At 40.8% G+C, this 20,174-nt stretch overlaps 2 protein-coding genes across 2 annotated transcripts; both read left to right on the forward strand.

Annotated features, from left to right (window-relative positions):
* Positions 1-3,939: 3,939 nt before the first annotated feature.
* On the forward strand, positions 3,940-10,471 carry LOC143825192 (vomeronasal type-2 receptor 26-like). Its single transcript, XM_077313216.1, has 5 exons — positions 3,940-4,278; positions 4,382-5,239; positions 8,181-8,408; positions 8,731-8,857; positions 9,570-10,471. Exons 1-5 carry the CDS (start codon positions 3,940-3,942, stop codon positions 10,469-10,471), a joined length of 2,454 nt encoding a protein of 817 aa, XP_077169331.1.
* Positions 10,472-14,204: 3,733 nt separating this feature from the next.
* On the forward strand, positions 14,205-18,896 carry LOC143825193 (vomeronasal type-2 receptor 26-like). The gene is made up of 5 exons (XM_077313218.1): positions 14,205-14,540; positions 14,642-15,499; positions 16,233-16,460; positions 17,187-17,313; positions 17,998-18,896. The coding sequence occupies exons 1-5, from the start codon at positions 14,205-14,207 to the stop codon at positions 18,894-18,896; spliced, it is 2,448 nt and encodes an 815-aa protein (XP_077169333.1).
* The last annotated feature ends 1,278 nt before the right edge of the window (positions 18,897-20,174 follow it).

The following is a 20,174-nucleotide window of genomic DNA, read 5'->3' on the forward strand; positions in this document are numbered from 1 at the left end:
ACTTACAAATCACTCAATATGATACAAAAACATTTATTCTATAGGGACAAGGGCCATTACAAAGCATAATTAACACAATATGGTACAAATATGAACAATACAATATTTATCCAATATATATTTTATCTATCTCTTTATCTCTTCATCTCTTTATCTCTTTATCTCTTTATTTGATTTTTGGTACATTGATTGCATACATCATTTTGTTTTATGTATATCAAATCTTATGCTAATAAAGGTATCTGAATCTACAGTGCCATGAATTTCACCTTGGAAGCTGCCATATGCCCCAGGAAAAGCAATTTTACTTGTCTGGAGAACACTTTCAAATCAGGGAGCTCTTCTGCTCCACCTAAGGGCTGGTAATCCTACTTCAGGCTTATTTGTGCAAAAGCTCAATAAATCACAGGTCCATATGAGGCTTGTACACAATTTGGGTGGCTCTACTATATTACCTGAACCTCTGAAGGAAGTGGAGTGGTTCGGTATCTTGAAAAACATCCTCACAAACTGAAATTAAATGTTTTTAAAGCACAACTTGTTGGAACCATTTCACTTTCCTTTCGCTGAGAAGTAAGAGAGCATCTTCTGTGATCAGCCACAAAATCTTTGCTGAGTATCATAAGCTCATCATGCCAAAAGCCATATTAGATAGTCAGATAGAATGATTTAGATTAGATGGTCAGATAGAATGATTTAGGAAGGGCTGAAATTAAAATGTGACATTGAAACAAAATGTCTAGAATTGCATATTCCCCCCAACCAAGAATTGCCAGACAATTCTTTTACCAGAGGGAAACTGGTTGGACAGCGTCATTGGTGGTGGTGTGACATCACTTCTGGGTTTCTGGACATGAGATCCATTCTCTCTAGAATTCAGTGACCATTCTGTGGTTTTCCATTAGTTCATTGTGAAGCGAGATGTCTCTTTAGAGCATATATTGTTCCACTGCCCTGCTTATGTTGACATTTGTAGCAACTTGACTGAACCACTCCTTAAAAAGTTGCCAGAACATCATGATGTAGATCGAGCAAAGAGGCTGCTAAGTGATGAGTCCCCCCAGGTGACAACTCAGCTGGCTAAGATTTGTGCCGCCACCATAAAAATCCGATGCTGTAAAGTAGCATAGTTTTAAGCTCTATTTAATGATAAGTTTTAATTTATATTACATTAAATGACGATATTCTTTTGATCTCTTATGTATCAAATTCATATAACTTGGTCTGAACGACTGTAATAAAGTTTGATTGATTGATTGATTGTCAATGATGATTTTTCAAAATTTGGATTTCTTATCATATATGCCTGCGACAGGGGACAGATATAACCTTTCATACTTACAGACCATAGAGGGGTGACAAGCATTCTCTCTGCATGCAAAACCAATAGTATGTTTCCATTACATGCTGTACGCTCAACACATGAAGAGCTGGATATAATCTCGCAGCAAGAAATACAAACTGATATGCATTCAACATCAGGTACCATTAATACAATATCTTTATGTTCAAATTTTGGGCCACTTTGTGTTTTCTAATAGTTTAGGTTTTAAATATATGTTTGTTTCCAAATGGAAATGAATCTCTCGACTTTATAAAACAGCAGAACGACTCAGTTATTCACTAGGCACATGGGAATGGACATATGCACTCTACGGAAACGCTCCGCATTATGTGACCAGGGGGAGTGTTGTTTGTTTGGTTGGGATCTTTCCTATTTTGTCTTGGAGTAGGAATACAGTTCCAAGGCCAATATGCATCATTCTTTTTCGGATGCTGGAGGGTTTAGGGCTTAATTGTTACACCTTATTTTATCCATAATGCAGAAAATGACATCATAGGATGTAGCGGCATCAGCGCTGAAAGTTTCACCTCCGGTAAAATCATATCTCAAGTTCAACACAGAAGTTCAGTTTTCCATTGTCAGACATTGGCTTTGATCCCTAACAGGACCTGCTTCATTTACAATTCTTGACCAAGGGTCACTTGGGGAACTCAGAAGAACCAGAAGCTGCCTAAACAAGCCACAATGAATGGGTTTGATACCATCACAGATTTTCACTTCAATTATTACAATTGCAGACATACATATCAATTTAAATTGTGAGAATTTCAATGGCCATCTGAGACCAAGGCCACCACCATAATTAGGAAGGCACATCACAGTCATTACAGTTCTTTCTCTTGCTTGACAAAACATTGCCAGCGGCTATTTTTTAAGAATTGTGCATAATATAATCCCCATCAATGAGCAGGGTTCTGATGCAAGCATAGAGGGGGTTCTGTCAATCTCCTATATCGATATGCGTAATATAGGTTTTTAGGTAGTTTCCCACTTGTCCTGATGTGGATGGTTCTGAGTAGAACATTGTTGTTAGCTCTGAGAAGCTCATCAGCTTCTGCCTTGTTACTCCTTAGATGGGAAGCCACCCAGAAAGTCCACAATTACTCTGTAGAGGAAGGCAATGGTAGAAAACCTCTGTTCTTGTCTTGAAAACTCAGGGGGGTTCTCGGGTGTTTGTGCAGCTTAACTCCACTATCTACCAACATTGTCTTAGGCTGATTGCCTCACAAATGTTAACCCTTCAAAAGGTTCAGAGGCATGGCATCTCCTGGACCAAAAGCCATGTGAGCTGGAAGTTCAAGTGTAGAAGAAACTAGGTGAGACTGAGTGAAGACACAAGGGGGATTGAGCATCTGATCTCTTCTCTCTCCTCCTCTGCCTTTCACATCCACTTCATTTTGGGGAAAAAGGGCCATGGCAGTTTCCCCACCAACTGTGGCATATTTTGCAATTTTGGAAGAGTGAGGAGAAACTCTTTGCAACAATTTGGCCTTCATCAACTCATCTGCTGCTTAGATCACCAAAGGTTTGCTTTACAATTTACATTTAAGAAAGAGAATCAGTTTCAGCTGTGGGATTGGAATACAGCTGTTTTAGTGTCAGTCTGGACAAAGAGATGAGAACAGGAGAGAGAATGGCGATCCTATTGTACAAAGTCATGAAGGTCAAGGGACAGAGACAAGCAACCACTACCTGAACTTTCTGTTCGTAGTTCCAAATAGGTTAAACGAACACCAGCAAAGTTGTACATACATCTATGAAAAGTCAGAACAAAACTGGTACTGATGAGCCAGGGAGAAAATTAAGGAAAAGATGTTCTCACGGAAGTTGCTGCTGCTTTTACTGCTGTGCCATGTGACGTGCAAGAAACATCCCATGCAGTGTGCCACAGCAGTTGATCTTCTCCCAATTCCTCATGCATTTTATCAGCCAGGTGACTTGATTGTGGGTGAGATTGTTTCTCAAGTCATGTATGTATACAGCATCCCTTCATTTACCGAAGAGCCCACCAATTTGGTCATTGCAGAACCTCTGTAAGTCTCTCTTTCAAACTCTTCATGTATTTTCTTTATTCAGCTAACTATAAATATGTAGGCTTAGATTTTATCAAAGCAGCACCAAAGAAGCCGACAAGAGTTTGAACATATCTGTTATAGTATACTCCCTTTGTGTAAGGTAAGTTTCTTTTTTTTTTTCAGAAGAAAGTGAAAATTAGGCTTTGTCTTGTAGAACAACATCTCTAATAGGATAAATGGAGGGCAGCAGAAGGAGCAGAGGGAGGTGGAACTGAGTGAAAGAGGAAAGGATGAGTTTTTATATAGATTTTCTGGATGTGGCTTTGTATTAATTTGAAAGGTCATGTCTAAATATTCACAGAACAGGAGGATTTTAGAGATGGATCTGCAGCCAGTGAATAAGCTGAAATCACTGTGGGTGTCAGAGAAGCAAAAAGAGGCAATCAGAACACTATATTTAGAGGGGTATCTATATTAAGAGCGAAATTCGGATGGTTTCTGTTGTGACAGTGTAAAATTAACCAACAGAGGCAGGATATATCAGGGTACAGTAATGCAGGGCAATGAGAGGTAGGGAGTATGAAGTTCAAGAAGGCTTTCAACCTCATCTATAATTCTCCTCGTAGATCAGTGTCAAAGAATTATCAGCACAACTTGGCTTTAGTTTTTGCCCTAAAGGAGATCAATGGTGACCCCAACCTCTTACCAAACATCACTTTGGGCTTTCGTATCTTCAATAGCTACTTCGATGCAAAGATGACCTATAAAGCTACCTTGAGCTTGCTGTCTTCACAGCACCAGTTTCTCCCAAATTTCAAGTGTGGGGCACTGAACACTCTCATTGCAGTCATTGGAGGGCTGACTTCACTAGTATCTGCCCATATTGGCACCACACTCAGCATGTATAAAATCCCACAGGTAGGCCATCCATTCAGAGCTATGGAAATTCCACTGCTTCGACATATGTTTCAATGGTATATTTCATTCTTTCTGAATAAAGTTTGTATATATTTTTCCTTAGCTCATTTACGGATCATTTTCCCGAGTGCAAGGAAACCAATTGCTGCTTCCTTCCATGTATCAGATGGTCCCCAATGAAGCCGTTCAATATATGGGATTTATTCGCCTCTTTCACCATTTCAGATGGACGTGGATTGCACTCTTGGCTCAGGAAGATGACAATGGAGACAGATTTGTGGAGGTCTTGGTGCCAATGCTCTCTGAAAATGACATCTGTGTTGACTTCATTGCAAGGTTACCATCACAGAAATATGTTGCACATGATGGGGATGATTTTTCAAGGCACGAAAAGTTTTTTGCTGCTTATTTTGACAACAAAGCTAATGTGTGGTTTGTATATGGAGAAGACTCTTCCATGTTAAGTTTGAGAATAATATTGCTTCTAATGCCCTTCTTTTCATTTCCTCCCGTGCATAAAGTATGGATAGTGACATGCCACTGGGACTTTGCATCAGTGTCTGTCCAAAGAGTGTGGGATATAGAAACCTTCCATGGTACCCTATCCTTTACAGTTCACTCCAATCAGCCACCAGGATTCAACAGATTCCTGCAGTCCGTAAGTCCTTCCTGGGCAAAAGGAGACGGTTTTATCCAGGACTTCTGGGAGCAAGCATTCAGTTGCGCCCTGAAACTCTCCACTGTTCACGGGGACAACAAGGAAATGTGCACTGAAGCGGAGAAGCTAGATTCTATTCCAGACATTTTGTTTGAGATGAGTATGACTGGCCACAGCTATAATGTCTACAATGCTGTCTATGCTGTAGCACATTCTTTGCATGCCATCTATGTATCCATATTTAAATGCAGAAGAATGGAAGAAGGGAAGATTCCAGAGATATGTGACGTGCAACCATGGCAGGTATTTGCTTCTCAAAGATTGCATTTCAAACAGATTCAAGTGGACTGCTATCTTGGTCTCAATACCAGAAGCAAATTCGGGTTCAGTAGCATCTTCAAGATCAATGTTGATTTCTTCAACGCATAAGTTTTGAGTGTTGAAAATCTTCACAAAAACATTGGGAAAATAAAAATGTCAAGGTTAGTAATTGTGACAGACACTGTCTGAATTGAGGAAAGAAATAATTAAAAATAGATAAGGCAAGCAACTAATCTCTTTTAATTATTTCTTTCCACAATTGGGAAAGTGTCTGCCATTAATTACTATCCTTCACACTTTTTTTTCTCAAACTTTTTTTAAGTTCTACTGAACCGAAAGGACTGATTCCCTTTTTTCACAAAAAGTGATTGTATGGCATAATTTGGATGTCACTGCACATTTCTTCACTTGATTATAATTTAATTATTTCTCTTTGAGTATTTCTGCATGTCCATTTGAAATGATTTTCCTAATACATACCTGATAAACATATAGTAGCATAGAAAGAGAGTGCAAAAAATAGTCAACATATCAATATGCCTGAAAACCTTGAACCTGAATAATTATTAAGTGCTGGCCAACTGTTAAAGCTGCATACCTATTCAATAGTAAAATCAAATTCCTGCAATCATTAAAACATCAGTATTGAATCCAAAGAAAGCTTTTCTTCATTGTGCAGGATAAATCCATTAAAAACAGCCCATCAGGAACAGCTTTTAACTCAGAGAGTGGGACAACTATTGTGTCTTTAGCTACTTTCTAAAAGATTGGAAACATTTTCCCAAGACTATTTCTCTACACTGGAATGCCAGAGCCTCATGAGAAAAGAACCAGTAACTGCCCCCCATTCAGTGTTCCATTGAGGGCTTGGAGATCAGGCCACATTCAGGCCATTACTCTTTTCAAGAACCAAGGTAGGAAGGCTTGGTCAGGTTGATGGAATATCATGATCAGGTGTTTGGTTATCTACTATTTAGATAACGTGGTCTTAGATAACTCGGGGCTTTATAGGTAAGAAAAAACAGCCCATTGTATTCTACTTCAGTCAAACTCAGATCCCTCTTATCCTCCATGTCTAGCGTCCCATTAGCTTTTGGAGAGCAGAGGAAATATCTGGCCACTATATCTAGAAAACCTGCAATAAATCATTTTTAATGACATTCAATGATCTTAGATTCCCCACAATTTCACTCAAGTCACAGACAATGACCCGTTACCTGATTTGGTTGACATGTACTAGCCAGAATAATCTATTTATTTTCCAGCAGCAAAGTCTTGCAAGTCTAATAGTGATCAACACATTTGTCGCACCTTGGCAAATTGCACTCACTAAAAAGTTGTGCTACTATGGTCTCTCATATCAATTGTTTTAGTCTATGGGTTATGACAAGGCTATAGATCTTGTTAAGACAAGAGTGATAGAAGTAGAGAGTCAACATGATCTCAACAATATTCAGGATCCACTCTTTAGGAAACATCTCCTAAACAGGAACACCCAGATGCAATATCTAAGAAAAGTGGTAAATCCTGAGCACAGGAGATCCTTTACCCTCCTTCGTCACAATGCCCTGCCCTCTGCTTACTTGAGTGGGAAATCTGATGGACTCCCTCTCAAGGATTGACTCTGTATCTGCAATGAGGGTCAAGTCGAGAACACAGAACACATCTTATTTGAGTGCAAGCTGTATAATCATATTCGCACAGGTGCATTAGTACCAATGCTTATAGAATGCCCTCACGACCTGAGAAAGCATCGCCTGCAAATATTGCTATCAGATACAGATAATTTGTTAACTAGCAAAGTAGCAAAATTTGCGTGGCTAGCTTTAAGAATTAGGAAAGAATGGGTCACTCATGTATAGCCGTAATAGGTCCGCAGGTTAGTAGATGTATCGCTCACCTCTCAATCTTGTCTTTTGTTTTATATTTTAACAGCTTTATTAGTTTTATTGCTTTTATGGCTCATTTTATCCGTGTAAAATAGTCAACAGCAGTTAATGCATCTAAATGTTGGCTTTTATGGTGGAGAAGTTTTAAGTTTTATTGTTGATGCATTTTTAACCTTTTAATGTATTACCTTCCCTTTTACAAACTGCTATTGTATAGTAGTGCTTCTAAAATTTTGGTCTAAATGACCGTAAATAAATAAATAAATCTATTTATACTTGTCCATCTTTGCTGCTGCTGCTACACTCCTCCTCCTCCTCCTCGTACTACTACTATACTTCTAATATTATTATATTATTCAAAAATTATTTAAAATCTGGCCTCTAAAACTTAAAAGATTTTAAACAACAATAATTATTAAAATTAAGAGCCTCTTGTGGCGCAAAGTGGTAAAGGAGCAGACATGCTGTCTGAAACTCTGCCCATGAGGCTGGGAGTTCAATCCCAGCAGCCGGCTCAAGGTTGACTCAGCCTTCCATCCTTCTGAGGTCAGTAAAATGAGTACTTGGCTTGCTGGGGGGTAAACGGTAATGACTGGGATATGACTGGAATAATGGAATAATGACTGGAAACGGTAATGCACTGGCAAACCACCCCGTATTGAGTCTGCCATGAAAATGCTGGAGGGCGTCACCCCAAGGATCAGGCATGACCCGGTGCTTGCACAGGGGATACCTTTACCTTAATTATTAAAATTATTTGTAAAATTACCTCCCCTTTCTAAATCGGATATTACCAGGCAGGTAATCCATGTTGGATGGATTTCAATTAATTGGATGGGCTCTCAAGTGTCCATTAGCTGGCCTCAACCAAAACCCTGGTAGGAAACCTCTGTCTTACAGGCATTACGGGACATTATGGGTCCTGATTTCACTTCAAAGAGCATTCCACCAGACTGGGGGCAGGGTAAAAAAAAAAACACTAGGCATAGTTGTGACCAGTTGTACCTCTCCGTGACCATATCTTTCTCTGGTAGCTGCATCATTTTCTAAGGAACATCAAGTTCAACAACAGTGCTGGAGACACTGTGTGTTTTGATGAAAATGGAGAACTGAATGTTGGTTTTGACGTTACAAACTGGGTAACATTCCCAAATGGCTCTTTTGCAAGAGTGAAAGTGGGAAGGCTGGATCCTCAGGCTCCTCCAGGCAATGAGCTGACTCTTCATGAAGATCAGATTGTGTGGCACAGAACCTTTAACCAGGTAAGACAAAGAAGCAAATTCTTGAGTGCATGAAGAGTAGAAGAACTTACACGTTTTAATCCTGTCAATTAAATTCTAATTTATTAGATCGAGGCTCTTTAGGTAGTTATAAATACATAAATATTTCTCTAGTGAAAAGATTGTTGTTTCTGCTGCTTATTTCTTTCCATCAGACTTTGGTATACTTATCTCGGGAACCATTGACTTTTCTGTTTGAGGACAGAGGCTTTTTGAGGTTAAGAGGTATGACTTGAGATGGTGGTTAGGATTGTAAAGAGGGTCGATGCACATGTTACTAATGATCCTTTTGTATTACGGCCAGGTGGTGCCCCTTTCTCTCTGCAATGAACATTGTCCTCCGGGCTATAGCAAGAAAAAGAAGGAAGGGGAGAAGTTTTGCTGCTATGATTGTGCTCCGTGTCCAGAAGGAACCATTTCACAGGATGAGGGTAGGAAGCATAACACATGATATCCTTCATAAGAGTCTGTTCCACAAAATGGGTATAATGAGAAGTTGTATAGCTCTGCGATATTGAAGGAATGGGAATTCCAGTCAGCCCCACTTTCTCCTCCTGGAACAATGAGATTGTATTGTTTTTTCAATAAATCAGAAGTGCTCATGGGGCATGCGCATGTCAGTTCATACCCTGAAGCCCTTGCTCTATATTTGGATGTGTGCTTCCAGACTGTACATACAGGGATGGAAAGGGGCAACACGTGGATTTTCATCTTTGGTACATGAGATCTTAAATCCTAAAAGAGGAATGTTTTGTGTAGCTTGCACAAAGATAGTGCTGTTGGTCAGACTGTGATATATCCTCCCAATCTCCACTCTAGAAAGTCCCCCTATCTCAAGAAATTGTGTGACTTCCCTTGAAGATTGCAGGTGGTCAGTTGTAGGTGACATCATGCCATCTGTGATTTTTCTCAGAAGCTGACAAATATAAATGCTAAATTAAACATGTCAATACTTCATGTCATCAGAGGAAGTAGTTTTGCAAAACTAATACGTATATTAAACATATATTCAAATAAAGACTAGGATCCTTAACTGAATGTTGTTACTTGATCAAAGAGTTCTCTTTGATGTTATATGTATGTTACATATTGCCATTCTATAATCACTGATCGAATTCATGAAATATCAATCTTCTTTTTCAGATATGGTCGCTTGTATTAAGTGTCCACAAGATCAGCATGCCAATATCAAGCAAGATCAATGCATCCCCAAGGTCTTCAGTTTCCTGTCCTACAAAGAAATATTAGGAATTGCCTTAGCTTTGTTGTCTATGTCTTTCTCTGTGATCACAGCTTTGGTGCTTGGGATTTTCATCAAGCACCAGGAGACTCCCATCGTGAAAGCCAACAATCGGAGCCTCACCTACATTCTCCTCATCTCCCTTCTTCTCTGCTTCCTCTGCTCCTTGATCTTCATTGGAAGACCTTCCCAACTGACCTGTCTTCTCCGACAAACTGCATTTGGCATTGTCTTCTCTGTGGCCCTGTCCAGTGTGTTGGCCAAAACCATCACTGTTGTTTTAGCCTTCATGGCTACCAAACCAGGATCCAGGATAAGGAGATGGTTTGGAAAGCAAATGGCAACTTCTGTGATCCTTTTCTGCTCCTTCATCCAAGCAGGCATTTGCACTATTTGGCTAAGTACTTCCCCTCCATTCCACGATGTGGACATGCATTCAGCTACTGGGGAAATCATCCTGCAGTGTAACGAGGGCTCTGCTGCCATGTTTTACTGTGTTTTGGGATATATGGGCTTCCTGGCCAGTGCCAGCTTCACCATGGCTTTCTTTGCTAGGAAGTTACCGGACAGTTTCAATGAAGCCAAGTTCCTCACCTTCAGCATGTTGGTCTTTTGCAGTGTTTGGGTGTCCTTTCTTCCAACCTACTTGAGCACCAAAGGGAAATTCATGGTGGCTGTGGAAATCTTTTCCATATTGGCCTCCAGTGCTGGCTTACTGGGTTGTATCTTTACCCCTAAATGCTACATCATTATTCTGAGGCCTGAGCTAAACACCAGAGATCAATTAATAAGAAGAAAAAACTGACAAGAATAGAAGATTATTTTTACTTTCATAATACCATAGCCAATTGTGGGTTGGGAAATTCTTGAGGGCTGATAAATTCCTACAGATTTAGAATCCTACACTAGGAAGGGGCCACGTAGTTCATTGTAGGATCCGCCTAAAGCATCTATGATACGTATCTGCTTGAAGGCTGGAAGTGAAGGGGAGCTCACTGCCACCTGGGGCATTAGATTTAAGGTAAAGCCTGGGGACAGAGTGGTTTGTGGACACCCATGACCTTAGTGAGGTACAATGCCATGAGTTCCACCATCAAAGCTGCCATTTCCCCACTTATTTGTGCAAAAGCTCAAGAAATCATAGGTCCATATGAGGTTTGTAGAAAATTCAAATGTTTTCATTATGTTACTCGAACATCTGAAGGAAGGAAGTATAATGGTTCAGTAACATGAACTATAGTGGCTCAGTAACATGAAAAATATCCCCCTCCCCCAACTTGTAGGAACCATTTCACTTTTCTGTTGTTGAGAAGTAAGAGAGCATCTTCTTTGATCAGATACAAGATTATTGCTTTGAATCATGGGCCAAGACCAAAAACTATATGAGATATGAACAGTCAGATAGAAAGCAATTAGGAAAGATTGAATAAAAAATGCACCTGGATGAAACCCAATGTCTAGGATTCCATATTTATCCCAACGTAGAATTGCTGGGATCAGCCCTGCAACCAGAGGGACACTGGCCGGATGTTGTCATTGGTGGTGACTGTTGATGACACTGTGACATCACTTCTGGTACTCCTGGGTGGGAAATCCATCCTCTCTAGCGATCAGTGAAAATCCTATGGTTTTATCAGTGAGTTCCCAGTGGAATATTTTGAAGCGTGATGTTACTTCAGGGTTTTTCCAGAAGATACATCACACTGTGGTCAATGAAGATTTCTTAAAATTTGGGTTTCAGATCATTTGTGCCTGCTACAGAGGACACAGAGGACATCTTGCTTCTTTTATACTTATATGCCAGGGTGGCTGACAATCTTTCATTCTTCTCGCAAACCCCATAGAGTTGTGTGTTTCGATTTCATGCTGTAGCCTCAACATCATAGGAGCTGGATATGTTCTTGCAGCTAGAAAAACGTAAACAAGGAACAGCAGGGACTATTCACAGGATATCTTTATGTCTAAAAATTGGGACATTTTGTGTTTTCTAATGCTTTAAGTTTACAATATACAATTGTTTGAAAATGAAAATAAACATTACGACTTCCAAAAGCAACAGAATGAGTCAGTTATTCAAGAGGCAAATGGGGACAGAAAAATATGCTCTCAGAAAACATTCTGCCTTATGTGAGAGTGCTTTTGTTTATTGGCTTTTTTGTTTTGCTGGGATCTTTTCTACCACAAAAGAATGGAATTCTGCCTTGGAATAGATATATAAAGAAGAAGAAGATATATAAAGAACAAGATATAAATCAAAGGACAATATGGAAATTTCTTTTCCATTCATTGGAGGGCTAATCAGAACACCAGATGTTGAGCATTATGCATCAGGTGTCCTTGTGGGTTGGCTTGGGGATTTATCACTGACTGTTTCACCTCTAGTAAGTTCAGATTTCAAGTTCAACACAAAAGTTCAATTGCCCTTCATCAGACATTAACCAATGATAATGCTTTGATCCCTATCAGGCAATGGTTCGCTTATGATGACTGTCAACGGTCACTTGAAGACTTCAGAAAAACAAGAAGTTGCCTAAACTAGCCGCAATGAAAGGGTTTGACGTCTTCATAAATCTTCCCTCATATTATTACTATTGCATGCATACACATCAAATTATATTGTGACACTTTCAAATACCATGTGAGACCAAGGCCAGAACCATCAACACCACTATAATTATGAAATAATGCCATAGTCATTACAATTCACTCTTCTGCTTCACAAAACATATCCAGGGGCTTCAAGGAGGGGGGCGGTAATACCTGCAGAATAAAATCCCCATCATTAAGCTGGGCTTGGCTACAGAGAATTCTATCAGTCTTCCATGTTAGAGTTTCTAAAGTATATTGATGAGCAAGGTTATATCCCAATTTCCCTGACCTGGATGGCCTAAACTAGCCCTGTTTTGTTCCTTCTCAGAAGCTAAGCAGTTCTTGGATAGCTAGTCCTTGGACTGAAGACGACTCAGAAAGTCCATGATTGCTCTGCAGAAGGAGGCAACAGCAGGACACCATTCTTCTTGTCTTGAATACCAAGAGGTGTTCTCAGAGGTTGCCTGCACCTTGACTGCACTTTCTACCTCCGCCATTTTAGATTGATCCCCCGCAAAAAAAATGGTATCGCCTCAAAACATGTAAACCAAGTATAACTTCTATCCATCTACCATTCCTACTAGTGAAAAATATAGAGGCATCATGTTTGACTTGCATAAAAATTAAGTGGAGAGTCATGGGACATATGTGAAGAAATCCAGAGGAGCTGGGAGCTTTAGTTTGGAGAGAACTGGGTTCAACTTTCTGAAAACGCTAGCTGGATCCGACATCAGGTCAGAACTCGATTTCTCCCTGTTTCCCTATTTGCCTCTCACATAACAGTTTCCCACCTGTATTTCACAATTCTGGAGATGTCAACATTTTGGCTTTTGTCCACCTATTAGACGACTGAGGGTTTGTTTTAAATTTTTTATTTTAAAAAGAAATTCAGTCTCAGGCATAGATCTTGGATAAAGCTATTTCAGAGGGTGTTATTTCTTAGAAGAAAATAATTCTGGGCAAATGAACAAGCTCTTCATCCTGAGAGGAGAACACAATCAGGCACAGAGGTTGTATCGGATCAAGTAATGAAGGCAAACGGGTGGAGACAATCATTCATAAATCGAACCTTCTGTGGATATTTCCTTTTAGGTTAAACTAGGTCAAGCCAAGTTACAGATCTATTTGCTCATCCAGCAAAAGCCGAAACAAAACTAATACGAAGAAAACAGGAGAAACATGGAGGACAAAGTGGCCGCCAGGCGGATGCTGATACTTTTCCTGCTGTGCCACGCCATATGCAAGAAACATTCCTTTAAGTGCCCCACAGCTGTTCATCTTCTTCCCCTGCCTCATGCATTTTATCAGCCTGGTGATCTGATTGTGGGTGAGATTGTTTCTCAAGTGTTCTACATATACAACATTCCTTCATTTAATGAGCAGCCTGCACAGTGGTTAATTTCTGAAGCTATGTAAGGCTTTCTTCCGTACTCTTTGTATCATTTCTTTATACAGCTAAAGTTCAATGGGGATGGTGGGATTTGAATACTCAACACTGAGGAAAGCAACAAGGGTCTGAGCATAAAAGCTTTTGAAAGCTCCCTTCATGTATGTTGAGTTGTATCTTTTTTAGGAAATGGTCAATTGGGTCCCGTCTTGTGGAATAAAATCTCTAATGTGATGTATGGGTGGCAGACGTGTAGCAGAGAGCTGTGGAGTGGAGATAAGGAGAAGGGGAAAGAATTTTATCCTTCCATGTCATGTGTCTTTGGGTTCGTAAAGATCTAAAGGGTCATGTCCTAAACTCCAGAGAAAATGGCATTTCAAAGATGGATATAAAGGCGGCGGAAGAGCTGACATCCATTTCGTGGTCTGGGAATGAGCCTGAGCCAAAAGGAGCATTGGAGTCTTCGGATGGCTTGTGTTTTAAGGCTGGGAAAAATGGTGTGCAGAGGCAGGAGGCATCAAGAGTACAGTAATGAGGGGTAGGGAAGCCATGAAGGAGTACAATGGTAAAGAAGGCTCTCAATTCTATCAATAACTTCCATTACAGATCAATTCCAAAGAATTACCAGCACAACTTGGCTTTGGCTTTTGCTGTGCAAGAGATCAATGGGAATCCCAATTTCTTACCAAACATCACTTTAGGCTTTCATGTCATCAACAGCTACTTGAGTGCGAGGTTGACCTCTAAAGCCACCTTGAGCTTGCTTTCGTCACAGCACCAGTTTCTCCCCAATTTCAAGTGTGGGACACAGAGCAATCTCGTTGCAGTCATCGGAGGACTGAGTTCCCAAATATCTGCCTATATTGCCACCACAGGGGCCATTTATAAAGTACCACAGGTAAGCCGCCCACTCACAGCTATCTAAATTATACAGCTTTGACATATGTTTGAGTGATATGTTTCATTGTATCTGAACAAAAAGAGTATCTTTTTCCCTAGTTCACCTATGGATCATTTTCCTCAGTGCAAGAGAACAAACTGCTGCTTCCTTCCATGTATCGGATGGTCCCCAATGAAGCCACTCAATACACGGGAGTTGTCCGGCTATTTCACCACTTCCGATGGACGTGGATTGCCCTCTTTGCTCAGGAAGATGACAGCGGGGACAGGTTCGTGGAGGTCTTGGTGCCAATGCTCTCTGAGAATGGCATCTGTGTTGACTTTGCTGCAAGGTTACCAACACAGACTTACATTGCAAACGAGGCAGACGATTTTGTTAGGCAGTTCGAATTTATGAGTGCTCACTTTGAAAGCAAAGCCAATGTTTGGTTTGTATATGGAGAAGGCTCATCCATGTTAAGTTTGTTGACATTGTTGTGTGTAGTTCCCTTCTTTTCATTTCCTCCCGTGCAGAAGGTGTGGATTGTGACGTGCCACTGGGACTTTGCATCAGTGTCTCTCCAAAGGGAGTGGGATGTAGAAACCTTCCATGGTGCCCTGTCCTTTGCAGTTCACTCCAATCAGCCACCGGGATTCAACAGATTCCTGCAGTCCGTAAGCCCTTCCTGGGCAAAAGGAGGTGCTTTTATTGATAACTTCTGGGAGGAAGCATTCAGTTGTGCACTGGGAACTCCAACTGTTCATGGGGACAGCAAGGAAATGTGCACCGGAGAGGAGCAGCTGGATTCTATTCCAGTCGTTTTGTTTGAAATGAGCATGACTGGCCACAGCTACAATGTCTACAATGCAGTCTATGCTGTGGCACATGCTTTGCGTGCCATCTTCATATCCATAGCGAAACGGCGAAGAATGGAAGAAGGGAGGCATCTTGAATTCAACAATGTGCAAGCATGGCAGGTACATGAGTCTCAAGTATCAGATTTCAAGAAATCTTGCCATTTCACTTGCTTATTATTTAAGTGTTGGGTTTATTTCATGTTCCATGCCTGTTGGAAGTGCATTTTCAGAGGCACACCTCCTAAGAACACAGCCGCATAAAAGCACATCCAACATGAAAGGTGGTGAGCAGAGAAAGTCCTATAACATCAATAAGCTGATGGAAACAGGGAACCAGAGAAATCATTCAGAACAAGCATCCTACAGTAAAAATATTCAGTGGTAAAATAAAACACCTGAGATGATTAAAATAGCAATATTGTCTACAAAGAAGCCTTTCCTGCATTGTAGCAGAGAAGCACCTTCTACCTGAGAGAGTGAGACAACTAATGTGTCTCTAATACTTTCCTAAATTTTTGCCTAGGATGTTTCTCTTTGGTAGAACATCCAGAGCTTGGCACTACAATAGGCTAACTCTTCAGATCCAAACTTCCCTGGTTAGCATTGAACAGCACCTCCGTATCCTGTGGATTGACCATCAGATTGTTTTTGTTTGGTTTTGACGGAGATACAAACTTCAGTCAAAGCTCATAGACACCCCAATTCAGTTTCACTCAGGTCATATTTATCTAAGCTCGACACTCTTTTGGTTAACGTTTCTCAGTCAGAATCATTCATTCATACTTGGCAATTTTTGCAAAGAGAATTGTAATGATTTCAGGATTTGGAATCTGACCATTTCTTTCTCTGCTAGCTCCATCATTTTCTCAGGAACATCCAGTTCAACAATAGCGCTGGAGACCCTGTGTGTTTTGATGAAAATGGAGAACTCAGTGTTGGCTTTGACGTAACAAACTGGGTAACATTCCCCAATGGCTCTTTTGCAAGAGTGAAGGTGGGAAGGCTGGATCCTCGGGATCCTCCAGGCAACGAGCTCACCCTTCATGACGATCAGATCGTGTGGCACAGAAGCTTTAACCAGGTGAGATGCAGAGGCAGATTCCTGAGTGTGTGAAGAGCAGAAAAAGTTATACATCCATTTTAGAGCTCTGCCTGCCCAAAACGGGAGGGGAGAGACCTAAGAATGCTGGGAACAGTGTTAAAATGCCACAGAATCATTCACGTTAGGTAATGTTTCTTTTCTGAAAGAAAACAACTTTTTCTGGTGCTCTGTGAGTTGCAGAAGTATTCTGTGATTGGAAAGACAGTAGCCAGAATGAAAAGAAGACTCATTGGAATGGCAAAATTGCTCTCGGACTGGAATGAAAGATCCCTGAGTGGGATGAACAACCCCAGACACCCCCAGAAGAAGTTCTGGGACAGGAATGAGACCCCCTGTGATTGAAATCAGTGCTCTAAACTTTAGAGTTTATTGAAGAAGGTTACATTGATATCAGTCTTAAGGGTTGTCATGCTACTTGAGGATCTTTCATTCCAGTTCTTGGTCACTTCAGCTAATCCCAGGGGCTTTCCCCCCTTCTGGGGGCTGTTGCTACCATGCTAGAAAACTTCTGTGTCTCCCAGGGGCTTTCATTCCACTGTGAGGAGTCTTCATGACAATCCCAGAACACTTGTCCTACTCCCAGGTGTTGTTATTCTGCTACTGTGTTGCCATCATTCTGCATCAACAGTGGAAGAGGTGCTAGAATAACAGTTGTTCTCAATGAACGTGTACATGAGACTGATGTTCCTTTTGTATCATGGCTAGGTGGTGCCCCTTTCTGTCTGCAATGAACATTGCCAACCTGGATATAGCAAGAAAAAAAAGGAAGAGGAGACATTTTGCTGCTACGATTGTGTTCCATGCCCAGAAAGAACGATTTCTCAAGATGAGGGTAGGAAATGTAATGTATGAAGATGTTCTTCATAAGATTGTGTCCTATTCATCTCCAACTGACGTAAAGAATGCAGATGCTGTGAGGACCTTGTTTGGACTTTGAGGATTTCCTGAGTTTCATGTGTTCTCATGGGGGTACGGGGCTAATTGTAGGATTCTATGCTGAACATGCCTCACAGTTCTGCCAGGGTATTGTTTGGGTCAACTTGCTTGCTCTGAATAAAATCAATCTTTTGCACCAAGTCAATGATTCGTGTTTTGGGAAATCTGTGGAAACCTGAGATCTGTGATCTTGTGGGAATGGGAACAACAGCCAATCACCGTTTCTCATCATTGAATAATAAGATTGTCAAGTTTTCCCTAGAATTAAGAAATGAAGGGGGATTACTTGTTATAAACTATGGTATGACTCTTTCTTCTTTCCCAAAGAGGAATAACTGAGCTCATTATAAGATTCCATTGAATTAACAGTCAGTCACGTGCTTGTAACCTGAAGCCCATGGCGTACACTTGGATGTGGCTCCAGACTGTTCATACTGATATTTCAGATATTTCACTCAAAAACTACTGTTTTGATGACAACTCTTTGGCTATATTAATTATAATTATCTGATGTTTGATCACTCGATTCTCTACTAGACACAGATCAATGTCTTGAGATATGAAATTACTTCTTTTTCAGATATGGATGCCTGTGTGAAATGTCCACAAGATCAATATGCCAACAACAAGCAAGATTTATGCATCCCCAAGGTCCTCAGTTTCCTCTCTTACAAGGAACAATTAGGAATCATTTTAGCTAGTTTGGCTATTTCTTTCTCTCTGATCACAGCTTTGGTGCTTGGGATTTTCATAAAGCACCAGGAGACTCCCATCGTCAAAGCCAACAATCGAAGCCTCACCTACATTCTCCTCATCTCCCTTCTTCTCTGCTTCCTCTGCTCCTTGCTCTTTATTGGAAGACCTTCCCAAGTGACCTGCCTTCTCCGACAAACTGCTTTTGGCTTCATCTTCTCTTTGGCCCTTTCCAGTTTGTTGGGCAAAACCATCACTGTTGTTTTGGCTTTCATGGCTACCAAACCAGGATCCAGGATCAGGAAATGGATTGGGAACAGAATGGCAATTCTTGTGGTCCTTTTCTGCTCTTTTCTCCAAGCAGGCATTTGTGCTCTTTGGCTAAGCACTTCCCCTCCCTTCCATGACGTGGACATGCATTCATCTACAGGAGAAATCATACTGCAGTGTAACGAGGGCTCTGCTACCATGTTTTACTGTGTCTTGGGCTATATGGGCTTCCTGGCCAGTGCTACCTTCACTGTGGCTTTCTTTGCTAGGAAATTACCGGACAGTTTCAATGAAGCCAAATTTATCACCTTTAGCATGTTGGTCTTTTGCAGTGTTTGGGCATCCTTTCTGCCAACCTACTTGAGCACCAAAGGGAAATCCATGGTGGCTGTGGAGATCTTTTCCATCTTGGCCTCCAGTGCTGGTTTATTGGGCTGCATCTTTTCTCCTAAATGTTACATCATTATCCTGAGGCCTGAATTAAATACCAGGGATCAGTTAATAAGGAGAAATTAGTGACAAGAATATAATATTATTTTCACTTTTAGAATAGGTTTGCCAACTCTGAGTTGGGAAATTCTTGGAGATTTGAGGTGGAGACAGTGCTATTTCTGGACAAGCGTGATCTTTGTGGGATATAATGCCATGAATTCAAAGCTGCCATTTCCTCTGGATAATATTATTCATGGAGATCTCCAGCCCCCTCCTGGAGGCTGGCAACCCTATTTTATTTATTTTAAATTTTTAAATAATTTTTTATTTTAATTATAATTAATAAATAACAGACAATCAACAGAAACGCCCCACCAAAAACAAAATTCACCCCAACACAACTCTGTGGCCTCCCTATTTCAGACTTCTTAGTGAATAACGTCACGAAATCATAGTCCCATATGAGGCTTGTAGAAAATTTGGATGACTAAACTATTTTACTTGAACATCTGAAGGAAGTAAGGAGAGTGGTTCAGTATCATGAAAAATATCCCCTACTACACCAAATAAATTAAATCTTTCAAGGCACAACTTGTAGTAGCCATTTCAATGTGCAATGCCGCACACTGAAAAAATAGCATTACACCAGCGCAATTGCGTGATGCTAAAAAATAACCCGCCTCCAGTCATTCCTAACCTTCTGGCTCACGTTCTTTCCTCTGCTGCCTTCTTGCACTTCTTAGCACTTGGCACAACTGCTTCAAATGGCGGAAGTGAGTAACACACTTTACACGGAACTCTCCTCTGCCTGTCAGTCAAGCCAGGCAGCCAATCAACTTTATTCATGTTTTAAAGGAAACACAATGCCAGCTAATGTTTTAAAGTGAAACTTCTCCACTGAAACACCTATTCATCTAATCATAGATGCATATTATTGCTTTTTGAAATACCACCCCATATAGAATCAAGAGCCTTGAATCTTTTAAAAATTAATTTTGTTCCCAAATTTTTTCGGGGGGGGGGGTGGACTTTAGAGAGATAAGCTTTGTGTGTTAACTGGCAGGGGGAAAATTATTTTGCTTTGCCTGGGCCTATTTGTTGCTCCAGGCAATTTTCTTCACCAAAAAAAACGTCCCTGGAAGAAGACAGAAGGAGGTGGGTGCAAGGGCGGGCACTGGGGGCGGAGGTAGTGCTACATCAGCTCCACACATTTCCTTAGCTTGTGGCTTGCTCTTTGTTCTCCTCTGGCTAGCGCTACATAGTTTGGGGAATCCACTTTATGCGATTCCACAGCTAGCTTTTTAAAATGGAGGGTGTAGATACCTCTTTGCCACCAGGGCACTGGATGTTGATGACATCATA

This window comes from Paroedura picta, chromosome 16 (assembly GCF_049243985.1).
Source record: "Paroedura picta isolate Pp20150507F chromosome 16, Ppicta_v3.0, whole genome shotgun sequence".
NCBI classification, from domain to species: Eukaryota; Metazoa; Chordata; class Lepidosauria; order Squamata; family Gekkonidae; genus Paroedura; species Paroedura picta.

Coding starts and splice junctions, on each gene's coding strand:
- LOC143825192 (XM_077313216.1), top strand. CDS start 3,940: ATGAAGTTCAAGAAGGCTTTCAACCTCATCTATAATTCTCCTCGTAGA. Junction 8,409..8,730: donor GGCACAGAACCTTTAACCAG/GTAAGACAAAGA, acceptor TATTACGGCCAG/GTGGTGCCCCTTTCTCTCTG. Junction 8,858..9,569: donor AACCATTTCACAGGATGAGG/GTAGGAAGCATA, acceptor CTTCTTTTTCAG/ATATGGTCGCTTGTATTAAG.
- LOC143825193 (XM_077313218.1), top strand. CDS start 14,205: ATGGTAAAGAAGGCTCTCAATTCTATCAATAACTTCCATTACAGATCA. Junction 14,541..14,641: donor CCATTTATAAAGTACCACAG/GTAAGCCGCCCA, acceptor CTTTTTCCCTAG/TTCACCTATGGATCATTTTC. Junction 15,500..16,232: donor ACAATGTGCAAGCATGGCAG/GTACATGAGTCT, acceptor TTTCTCTGCTAG/CTCCATCATTTTCTCAGGAA.